The sequence below is a fragment of the Zonotrichia albicollis genome, chromosome 6, assembly GCF_047830755.1.
Source record: "Zonotrichia albicollis isolate bZonAlb1 chromosome 6, bZonAlb1.hap1, whole genome shotgun sequence".
Lineage (NCBI taxonomy): Eukaryota > Metazoa > Chordata > Aves > Passeriformes > Passerellidae > Zonotrichia > Zonotrichia albicollis.
Window position 1 is genome coordinate 44,183,596 of NC_133824.1, and position 12,448 is coordinate 44,196,043.

The following is a 12,448-nucleotide window of genomic DNA, read 5'->3' on the forward strand; positions in this document are numbered from 1 at the left end:
AAGCAATGACGACAGTTTATCTTTTGAAACAAATGATCGGGCTGTGGTCTGCTCACAGCTCCTGGAACACGCTGGAAGGATTTCTGCTGGAAACCCACTGGGGATCAGCACACAGGGCTGGCAGCCCACCCTGCTCCCAGGGCCTGGGACAAAGCCAGCTCCACAGGGACGCTGCCACAGCAGGGAAGGAGCTGGCACTGTCACTGTCCTGTCCCTCTGCCACAAGCCCATCCCTAGCCCCAGTCCCTGCCGTGGCTGTGACTCATCAACATCTGCCCTCAGGAGGGTCCCAGTGCTGCAAAATGACAACAAAACATTCCAGGAGCCCTCTGACTGAATTCCTCCCACTGTTCTCCAGGTAAAGTGCTCCCTTTATGGAGCAACCACAGTGTGAAGCAGAACTCATCAAAAAAGTTATTTTAAGGGATGAATTCTGCTAAAATTTGACTAGGAGACCAAACACTGTGAGCTGTTTAACAAGGAGGAAAAAATGTGGGTAGAGACTCTAAAAACTACTAATGTGAAGGAATTATATAATGATGGGAATGGTTAATTCTCCAAGAAGAAAAATTCAAATTACCAGGAAGGAACAGACAGTAGAAAAGATCGTGATGGCAACTTTAGCTCCTTCTATTAATAGCACTAATAGTTAAAATGGAGAAAGAAAGAAATATTATGTGTAGAAGCCAATACAAGATGTTTTAAAGTAAAAAAAATTTGCTTTATACTTCTATAAATATGGAACTGCGTAGAAATGCCCTTATTCCTATCCTCAGAGCCTGAAAAGGTTCCTTAGCACCAGAGGAACAGACCCCAGAAGTTCAGCAGAACCCCTCAAAAAACGCCAGTATAAACTAAATTTACTTATTTGTAAGAATACAAGCCATGATAGCTGTAAAGCTGCCTAAACAGCTGAAGGCTAAATAACAATGCTGTTACAGAATTAATGTTATTCCTTCCTAGCTGAGTCTTCGACAAATTTCCCAGGATATGACAACTCTACCGTTCTTCCCAACAAAAAACAGTCAAAGCTCCAATACCCTAAATTCATATAAAGGTAAAATTCTTAATGTACAGGCTACATAGGTCCTCACAGTTCAACCATGAGGCACAAATAGCAAGAGACTTCTCCCCTGTCAGGCCAGGAACTATTCCAACCTTAAAAAGGGGAGACAGAGGCGTTACAAGGCACCTTCCAGGCACAGAAGTTTGTTCCAAAGACCACATTTAACTGGTGCTGGGACAGAAGCTGCATGGCCATGCTCAAACACAAGTCTCAATTCTGCCTTCCATGGTTCATGTCATGGATTGCCATCTCTTCACAAAGCTGGGACATGGGCCATTTCTTGGAGTCAGCAATGCCTGGCTTCTTTTCCATCTCCAGCACAGGCTTCTGGTGTGCCCCAGAAAATTCACATCATCTAGGGGCCAGTGGGAAAATCACAAGCTTTTTCACCTCAAAGCAGCATTATTGGGGTAAACCAAGGAAAGAAAGAAAGTGCTGTACAACTCCAGTGGTAAAAAGGTCCTTCTGAACCTAACAGCATCAATACTACTGTCCTTTGGCACTTTAACATGTCTGATTTGATGCCACACATTATTTTTGTTATGAAACTAGACTAAACCCAAATCAATACAGTGCTTATTAAATGGACAAAACATGGGGTAGCTCATAGGTCTCGAAAAGCAAATGTAAATTGGAAACACTGTGCAGCTCAGTATTTCTAGAAGGGTTCCGCAACATACAAAATAAAGCTGAATATCTATCTTCAGGGTCAAATTAAAAAAAAATATCACAAACACAACACTTTTTCAAGACCAGAAGTGACAAAGTCAAGTGATAAATAATGAAGTGGAGGATGACAGATGGAGAGACCTAGATCACTTGGCAAGCTGGGTGCAAACAAGATAAAGAAAAGATAATGTATAGAAGATAAAGTACAAACAAATACTTCCGAAAATAATGTAGTTGGTCTTCCTGGAAAGAAAACTATTCCTGGAAGTAGCTCTCCAGAGAGATTTTAGGGGTCCCTGTAATATCTAGCATGACCCAATTGTGATACTGTGATGAAAGGCTTCCTCAAAAAGGGAAGATAAGAACTAAAACAATCTTCACTGATGCATCAGAATTATGTCCACAACACACAAAGAGTATAGCTCAGCTGAAAGAGAACAACCAAAATGCTAATTTGGAGGTGGAAATCTCTGTGTTGAATTTGAACTTTCTGGAGCTCATAGACAGGGTTAAGGATGCTTCCACAGAGTAAGTAACTTGTAACATTAGTAACTACTCAGTTTTGAGGAAGGTACAAAAATGATTTCATTATAGAGAAGACAGTTAACTCTTTTCTTTCACACTCTTTCCATTTTTTTTTCAAAGCCTGCTTATCTTGTCTTTTCCACCTCAATGTGTTCACCCTTACCCAAACTCCTCCTTCCTCACTTAGATTTGTGGACACACTCCACCTAACCAGATGTGGTTAGGTGCAAGTCCTGCAAGTGCTGCCTGTGTGGCAGAATTTCAGCTGAGATATTTCATGTGTGCCCTGAAGAATTTCAGTTCTAAAACCCTCCTGTGGGCAGGATGCTCTTGTGCACAGCTGGGCTGAAGGGCAAGGTGACAGCTCCCACATGGCAGCTGATACACTCAGTCCTTCTGTTTGGCTCAGCACTTAATCTCTCATCTTTAGAAGGAGAAACTTGTTTGTTCAAGTTTACTAAGGAAATATTTACTGAAGACTTTCAGAAATATTTTTTACATTGAAACACATGAAGCATGTGAGCACTGACACTAATCTGGGCAGCCCCTGAACACTGAAAGGTCAGAAGGCATTTTACCTCACTATCTTACAACAGTGTGTTGGGCTTGTTTTGCTTCAGATGTTTTACTGGTTGAGCTTGCCTGGGAAATGCTATCAGTGCTTGAGGAAAAATGAAAGAAAACACACACATTAGCTGGAGATCAAGTACATTCTTCCAAAGGAAAAACAAAGCAAAAGTCTGAGTGTTTTGCAGTGTGACCCTCATAATAATGTTTGCATTAGGCCTGCTGTCTTATATTAATATTCATTTATGCTTGCATAAAGTATTTTGCACAAAACCCCCATACACATCAGACAAAAAATCCCATGTGTTGTTATGTATTGCAGACACACACTGACAGAATGGTTCTAACTCCAAGCTAGTGATGGTCTCTAAGCTAGTGATGGTCTCTGCTGATTTCCTCAGACAAAAACATTTTTTGAAGTTAATCTGTAATTTTTGAGTTTTGCTCTGTTTAGTTAGGAAAGAGACAAGGGCCCCTTGGGAGCAACCTTACTCAAGACTAGAAGTCTGTCTAAAAGCTATGACTGAAAAAGAAAAGGTAAAGGTTTGGTGAGGTCTCAGTCAATATGCAGGAGTATTGCATCAGAGATATGCAAAGAGAATTAAGAGGTTTTCCCAACTTACTCAGCAAGCAGAGTTTATTCTTGTTGGTCCATAATAATAATAAAAATTTATGGCCTTCATCTTGTATCTTCACCTAAAAGCAGGATTTCACCTCTCAGACTACTAAATAGGCTAAGTGCAAATAAAAAGCCTTGCCTAGACAGTGGAAGGAACTCCAGTCTCCTCTGGGCAAGGCTGGCCATGCACAAGCACAGTTTTTACATTTTTAGGAAGCCAGAGAGCCGGCAGCACGCCGAGAGGCTTGGGAAGAGCCCACAGTACGTCCCTCTATTTACCTCAGGTAATCTCTGCGGCAGAGAATGAGATTTGCTTTTGTGTAAAGAGTTGATCCAACCTCTCCAAGACGGCAGTCACAGCAGGCACACTTTAGGCAGTCTTCATGCCAATACTTATCCAGAGCCTTCAGCAGGTACCGGTCCTTGATCTTGCGGTTGCAGCCGGCGCAGCCCTTCTGCTTCCCCTTGGGCTGCACGGAGAGCATCGGCACGCCTGCAAGGCAAACACAGCACTTCCTTCAGAGCACAGCTGGGGCAAACACTGCTGCTGCTGCCATTACAAGGAGCTCACAGGCAAAGGAAGCTCTTGTTCGTGGAGCTGACAGTCAAAGGAATCCCAACTTCATCAGCTGTCACAGGCTAACAGAGAGTGCGACACTTGCAGCCCTTTTTTCCTAAGGGCAGGACTGACACAATGCACCAGACTCTTTCTAACCAACATCTTGCAGCAGAATAAACTGGCTGAAATTTCAACATTTATTTTTTCCCCTCATTACCCACACCCTTGTGTTGTTAATTACCTGACACAGGCAATTAAAAAGAGCAGAAGGGCCATCACAGTACGTACCCCCCTGATTCAGCATCTGAGTTGAGTTTGATGGGGAAGGGAGAGGAGTGGGTATAAAAAGATGTGGTATACCACTGTTTTTCCTCTCCTGTGAATCCTGTGGGTGACAGCGGCCTGACTGAAAGCCAGAGCAGGCCAGGAGCTGCTCCAAAATAAATTTGATTCAAAAGCCCTTGAGAACTGCTGAAAATAACCCCACCAGCACCCCTCTGCCACTAATAAAGCCACATTCCTTAAGCAAAGCAGAGCTTTCCTCCTTCTCTTGCATCACTGGAGAAGGTAGCAAAAAGCCAGGAGTTTCCTCCTTCCTGGAAACCCCAGCTGGAGCTGCAAAGCAGCCATGAGATAGCTGGGCATGAGTGGTGACAGCACACTCAGCTCAGGAGGCTTGGGGGGACTTGCTGTGGTCCCCTTCCCCTCAGTGCTATGTCCAGCTTCTTCCTTTTCTCCAAGCAGCCAGTGCCTGCCATGGTGAGCACTGTGATGCTCATCACCCTTCTCAGAGCCAGGCAGGAATGGACTTTATGGAATCAATAGTCAAGGTGGAAAAATAAACAAGGATTGTACTGTGGGTGAGGGACAGGACAGGAAATGATGAAAGAAGAAATTAACTCACTGAGACACCAGAATTCGTTATGATTTTTATTTTTACTGGTGTCAGTCACTAAAAATGACAATGCTGGGCCTGTAACAAGCACACTGTGGGCTTAACCAATGCAGAGATGATGAGAAGGGACACTGTGGCACAGCAGCAGGTGTCACTGGTTATATACTCTTACACAAAGTTAATCCACCCTTTCTGCAGGAAGAGCTGGGTGTCCCAGAAAGCAGCAGCCTGATAATAGAATTATTAACAGTCCCTTAAGCAGAGAGCACCCAGCCAGTGCCACTGCAGTAAGTGACATTTGCTGCTCTCCTTAAAAGCCAGGGTGACCTGAGAGTGGCTAATGGTCAGCCCATGTAAACCCACCACTCCCACAGTAATAATTGCTTTGTCAGAGCCCGAGCAGACGACAATAGCACTTAAGACACCTCCACACAAACAGCGAGGTATTGATCCATCTGTAATCAAAGTAGTCTCAGCAGCACAGAGACAGGCCAAGTAACGTTCAAAAACCCTTAAAGAACCCTCCTGCCCTCTGCTGCAGCACACTCAAAACCCAAGTCTCCACAAGCAAACTTTTGACACCAGTGACAAACCTGCAGTAATTAAGTGAAAATCTGTATCTGTATTAGACTGGCCACATATGCAATCTGTAACACTCCCAATAGAAATTCTACAAAGCCACAGATAAACACACTCACATTTGGAAAGAGGGACAAGACAGGGAAGCATCAGAAGTGGATTATGCTGCAGGTCAGACTGCAGAGGTCCCATGTGCCTGGTGAGAGTTTCTTACAAGAATGAGGGAAGTGGCCCTCTGATTCTAGACCCACCTTTGTTTGTTTGGGTTTTTTTAATCCAAAATACTTCTCGATAGCAAAAAGAAGCTTCAATTTTTTAGTAATTTCCATGCTTTTCCCGACTCCACTCCAGGAAAACTGCACATTGTGAGAAGAGTCTGCCTTGTTGTGAGGCAGAGAAGGGTGAGCATGTGAATTTGCATTTGCAAGCTGTGTAAGATCAGTACCAGTGATGAAAGAAAATAGTTCGCACCTTTGAAAACCAGGACCTAGATGTGAGAATTATGTTTTTAGATAGGAGCCCCAGACACCAGCAAGTCATTATTCAGCCCCTAAACAGGCTCTCTAAATGTGTACCCTTAGAGGCAGAGGAGGATTTCTCACAAGAAGGGGGGTCACCATGCAATCCTTTTGCAAGGTTTGTGTAGGTAACATGAGGATCCTGCATCTGGAAAGATGCAGATTCCACATAACCAGCACACCTTAAACTCAAGAGAGCTGCTGCATGGATGGGGATTGAGATCAGCTCTGTGGTTCAGGAACACAAGACCCTCAGCCAGATGGGACTTCCCAAGGCCTCACTTTGGAAAGCAGTGCCCTTTCAGAGGTCCAGCTGCCCCCACCCAGAGAGAGGGTGCCAACGCAGCAGCAGCATCAAGCACAAGGGCAGTTGTGCAGGGATGCTACCCTGGCTGGACCATTAGGAGAGGCTGGTTTGATCATTTAGGGCAGGTAAGGAGGGTCTCCTGTGGCAAGCAGGCCTGGAAGGCTGAGGGCTGACTGCAGGGGCAGTTTTGTTCCATCTGTGGCCCTGGCAGCCATCTGAGCTCCTCGCTATTGCAAGAGCACCACTGTCTTATGAGAGCCTTCTGCAAGTAAGAGGAATGTAACACTTTGATTTGCTTCTAATAACTAGCAAAGGAACAGATTTAGATATATTTTTAAGCAGTACCTTAAACAAGGAAAAAAGCTATGTATTTGGTCAGTGTTCAGCAGGGGGCTTTCTAATGAAAAAAGGTACCATTTCAGAGATCATATGATGTTCAAAGCTGCTATTCCCACTCAGATAATAACGAGCAAGGTCAGCCTCTGCTGGTCAGGTTCAGTGTTTTGAAATTACATTTTGGGCTGTGAGGTTTCCCTCCGACATCCCAACCAACCGGTCTGCACGGAGCACACAAGCCACTACAGAAAGTTGCAGCTGCAATTAGCTGGTGAGTTGACACAGCAGGCAAGGCGTGAAACAAAATTTCAAAAACTGCCAAACTTGATCAGCAAGGGTTCCTCGAACACTTGCCATGTCATTTCCAAGCAACAAGAGAGAAGCATCTAAGAAGCTTAACCCTTTTCACAGTTAGAGGCTTGCACAGAGAGGACACAATCAACACCAAACCCTGCTTTCCTCCTCCTGCCTCCCCTTTCCAGCAGACCTGAAGCAGCCTGGGCTCTGCAGGCAGAAACCACCTGGAGAATTGCTCTTTCATTTTAGTCATTTCCCCACTGCAAGACTGGGATGTTGCTTCATTTCTCTATGTCTATTTCTTCCCAGTACTTGCGTAGAAATGCCAAGATATCCAGTTCAATTTGATAAGGGACATGTGGTGTCTGACTGGGGCTGTCAAAAAACAAAGGGGTCACCTTTGACAAATCCCACACGTGCTCTGTGGATGAGGATAAGAAAATGAGGAGGAGTGTTGCAGAACTAGAAAAATTAACAGCTGGACACTCACATATTTAAATATGTGATCACAAGGGAACAATGATTATTGCCAGATTCTGAAAGTACCACCAAGTTGCTCTCTTCTCTCCTGTTGCTAGACATTCAGTGCTCTCTTTTCTTAGAAACAGTAGATGAATCCTTTCTATTTCTGGCTACCTACACTCCCTTCTTTGCCCTTTACAGCTTAATAGACTTGCTGCTGGTAAATACAAAACTAAACCCGCTCTGAGTGCTCAGAGCTCCAATACACATTAAAAAATTATAGACACCACCTCTGGACTTACTGAAATTTATGTCTGTGTCTAAAGAGGCTGTTATTGTAGTGAGTAATCCAAACTTTACCACTATTCACAGCCGGACAAACAAGCTTTAATCAGCCCGTATCTGCTCAGTCGGAGTCTTTCTGTAAAATGATTCAGCTGGCTTTATAACACAAGTGTCCACTAAGTACACCTCTAAATTTTTCTAAGCCATTTTACTGATATTTCTATTCACATGGCAATCAGCTGCAGTTCCTCTAAGGGCACTGTTCATAAAGCCTCCTTTCCAAGAGAGCCTGGGAACTTTTCATAAATGGCAGACCTTTTAAATAACAGTTATCTGCACTGGTCCTACGGCGCACGGCTCCACAGTGCTCTGGTCTGCAGCAGAGCTAGAGGTCCCCTCTGAAAGCAGGGAAGTTCACCACCTAATTTCTCTAATGCAACTCTAAAGGTTAATTGGTCTGAAAGAGTAATGGGGGACTGCTAGCTAATGATATATGCCTCAAGGCTTTGCAGCTTGCCTGTATTTTATACAGTCGAGTCCAGAGCATAAAACACAGGTGATATCACCAGGACTTTTCAGACCCCCTCCACTGCAAGTTGTCCCCCTCAGCTACACCCACGTGTGTGGGGAGAAGGCAGCAGGAGCTGGAGGCAGCAGCTCTGTTCCACCTGCATTTCATGGCTTGTTAGAGGGGGCTCGGAGAAGTGTGTGGCTGCACTCCTCATTACCTCTGCGGAGAACTAAAAACAACCCTAATGAGGAGAGCCGGAGCGTACAGTACGGGCTGGGAGGAGGGACCTCCTCCCACTCTCCCCAAGGAACCCGGCCAAAATCTTCAATTTGCCATTTATGACAGCTAATTAGTTATTCTATTCAAAATCTTTGCTTTAAATAAAAGAACTAATTATACACAAAGGTCAGTCCCCCACCTCCTGTGAAGCACACATAATTGGCTTATTTCCCCAACATTGTGTGTATGTTTTACACAATGCTTTCAGGCAGATGGCTTTAACTCTTTCCCTCGACAAGTTTTTTGGTGTTGGCTTTTTTGTTGTTGCTGGGGCTTTTGTTTGTTTGTTTGTGTTTGTTTGGGTTTTTTCCTTGTTGCTGTTATTTTTTCTTTTTTAAAAACCCCAAAACCTTTCCTCAGAGTACCTACTTTAAGAGTAAAAGCTTGTTCAACACAAAGCAAATAACTATGCACACACACACACAATACTTCTACTCTGCAAAAGGCTTGTGACAATCACTCCCTGTTGTACAGCACCTTGCACAACACAGCATTGGAATTTTTTTTATTCTCCAGCACAAATTCTTCCTTGAGCAGTGCCTTCAGACACTGCTACCACATTTCTGAACCTTCTTCTGCCAAACACCAGTTATTGCAGGTTTACATTACCCTTTTTCTTTTTTTTTTATTATTTGTAATATTTTCAAGATTTAAAAAAATTATGTAAGTGGCTATTATAAGGATGCAGCATTCCAGTGCTAAAAGCAATTCTGGTTTAAAGACCAGGGGTTTGGCAGTCAGGCAACTGAGCCTAAGTTTCAGAGTTCCACTTGAGGGAAAAAATGTTTATTTCTAGCATCAACACCCTTTAAATGAACTGACCTCCTTTTGCCTGCTAACAAAACCCCCAGCATTTGGCTGCAAAAGATGAAAAAGTAACTGAAGAGTAGGAGTAATCTTATTAACTCCTGTCTCATCACAATAAATAGGCTGCAGTCTTATGTCTTTTATCAGAGGATCTGATATCATTTAAAAGCATTAGAGCCCTGCATCACCCATTTAAGTAAATGCAGACAGTCATTGCCAAAAAGATGCAGTGAATTTCATTCCCCTAAAAAGAAACTCACTTTGTGTTCCCAGTATTGTATTACTCACCTTCTATGAATATTGCACCCTGTGAATCAAGTCAGACCTTGCACTCCCACTGAATGGGAAGTGCGCTGTCTCGGGCATCCTCACCAAGAATTTCATCAGAAAAATTACAGCCAGCAAGGTGAAACTCATCATGTCATCTGTATATCCAATTAAAACCTTACATTTGGAACACCACGTACTTGCAACTAAATGCTTATGAGTAAGACTTAGACCATTCATCAAAATTATTCAATGAGAAACCACAATCTTTTTTCATTGCCAGTTTCATGCTGCAATATGCAGCTGGTGATTTTTACAGTGGCTTTAGCAATTCATTTGGGGTATTTTTTCTTCTGAATCACCACTGAACAAATTTCCCAAGCATGGCAAAAAAGTAGTTGGAGAGGGCAGTTAATGTGAGAAACAACATTTTGATCACCACTGCTATTTTGACTATACTAAGTCCTCTGCCCAATAACAGCATTTTTTTTGTCCATACATTTCATGACAAGTTGTAGAGAAATATTTTTTAGAGTCTAGTGTCTCCTGGCAGTTTCAGCTGCCTAAAAGTGACCCAAAGCGTCATGAATGGCTTTAACCCCCCCTTCAATCTCACATGTAGGGACCCTGTTTTAAAGCCATTTGCTTTAAACAACATAGACAGACCAACATATCCAAAATAATTATTTGGCATAATTTGAATCTGTACCAACATAGGTCCTGATTCAGGAAACAAGGTTTAGGGTTAGAATCCAGACTTTCATTTTCCCCACAAGTTTTGCATCTTCCAGTACCTGTTTTTAGCCTCTCTCAATTACAGAGTTTCTCCTACCAGAGGCCAACCTGTAGCTATAAAGAAACACATGGCAGCAGGACTAAACACAAACCATAATAATTGTTGCTGCAAGACAGTTTCTATAAATCATTTCAGGAAGCAATGTTTTCCCTGTGCTCATAAAATGTGTTTGTTTGAGCTTTAATTTTTCGTAATTGGCATGTGTCCAAAGTTTATTCTTAGCACATCCACTGTTTCAGTAAAATCCATTTTTACTGTTTGAAGCCCTGGAAGCAGTACAAAGACATTCAGATTTCTCCTACTTTCAACCTAATCTGAGAACATTCTGATCAAGTTTTCTCCATTAGTCACAATTTAGCATACTGCAGTCTGGCAAAAGTCCTGATTTCAGGTGGCCAGCTCCCTCCTTCAGTGTCTGTAGTAGAAAAACGTTTGGCAATGGAGTGACTTCCCTCAAACCACCCTTCCAGCAGTGTGGGAATGAGAAAAAAAACTATTATTAGGGATAACTGGCCCGAAATTCATCCCATATTCCTCAATATCCCATCAATCTGCAGGTGACCACAGAAAAGACACCAACCTCAAAAGCTGTCTATTTAGTGGGTTTGGGTGTCAGAGCCAAGTAGTGGAAGAAGAATCTCTGAGCCAAACGGTCACAAAAGTAAGAACTCATCCTTCAATTTTCAGCTCTTGTAAGAATAACCTGTGTACCAAAATTAAATACAAGGCAGGGCTTGTGTCCCTTCCCTTTTTCAACAAGCAATAAAATCACATGGAAAAACCTTCTATCAAGTTAAATATCCCAAAGAGTGTTCAAGAAGTAAAAACTCCTCAGTTCTCTCATGCTGATGTGTGATGCTGCCCAATGCTGCCCTCCCAGCTGAAATGGCCTGTTTAACACACCGAGGTTTCGAGACACAGGCAAAGCCGAGCAGTGCAGCAGTGCTCGGGTTTAGCAGTGAAACATTAACATCACCCTGACAGATCTGGCATGCCATATATGTGAATATTTTAAGGAGACTAGAACTGTATCATTGCTCAATCACCATCATCTTTTCTTCTGCCTCTTTGCAGACACACACGATGTCAACCTAAGCTTTCGGCAACCTTAATAGAATTTCAGTGCCCACTGCCAAATGGCCATTTGATGTTCTGCTCTGTGTACACTGATGAAGCAATCTGTCACAGCCCTTAATGCAGGCAATGATGACTATCCAATCTAAGGCTTTCACAGGCTTATAGAAATTTCTCAAGATTTTTGGAGCCTACAATAATTTGCGCAATACCACAAAAGGATTTGGAATCCTGGTGCGCTCTGTATTTAATGAAATATGAATATACTCCTTTAAATGTTTCTAGAAGAAATCCTACTCATGCCAAAAGCCCATTTTATACCATGAATCACCAGAAAGTTGTGTTGGCAACTCTGAAATAGAAAATACTATCGTGATTGCAAGTTTCTGTAGTATGAATATAACAGCCCCTCCTGTCCTGTCCAAACTTACTGCCAAGGCAAGCACTGATGTTCATGCCCTGCACAAGATTACTGCAATAAATATACTAGCCCTAAAATTTATTTGCATATAAGAGGCAAGGAGAGATTTTCCTATGGGGAATGCAGAAGGAATCTATCTACTTAATGCAAACTGTGTAAGAGACACAATTGCTGCTGACTGACCTTCCAGGAGTCGTGAAATACACTTCCCCAGTGATTTAGAAAGATGCAGTTATTCACCAAACCTGTCCTCTTCTCCCTTTCCTAGCAAAACCAGAGCAACCCATCTGCTATTAAAAGTTGCAAGGATAAGGGCAAGCTATTTCCTTGTCTTCTTGTTGAAAGGAAAAAACACAACAGCCAGTCCTTTGCAGGACCATTTGCATGCTGAGCTGTCAGACCATGCACTTTCCATTAAAGAGATAGCATCCCTTTTCATAAGTCCATTTGGGATCCATTTTAGTGTTATCTAAAAATCAAATCTACATGGTAATCCTTTTAATGTACTCTTGACTTTTAAAAACAGCTTTATGTTCCTTCAGGAAATGTTTTAAGCCATTACTCAGTAATTACTACTCACCCATGAAAACACTGATCTTTTACAATATA

The 12,448-nt window shown here is 42.7% G+C and overlaps 1 protein-coding gene across 5 annotated transcripts in view; it reads right to left on the reverse strand.

The window, feature by feature from the left end:
• LMO1 (LIM domain only 1) overlaps window positions 1-12,448 on the reverse strand; it is a 73,506-nt gene that overhangs the window by 12,055 nt on the left and 49,003 nt on the right. For all 5 annotated transcript variants that reach the window (XM_026793144.2, XM_074543405.1, XM_005486639.4 and 2 more), the window contains one exon: window positions 3,726-3,939. In XM_026793144.2, coding sequence (XP_026648945.1) covers window positions 3,726-3,931 — 206 coding nt within the window. In that variant the 5' untranslated portion in view covers window positions 3,932-3,939. The remainder of the gene's footprint in view (window positions 1-3,725; window positions 3,940-12,448) is intronic.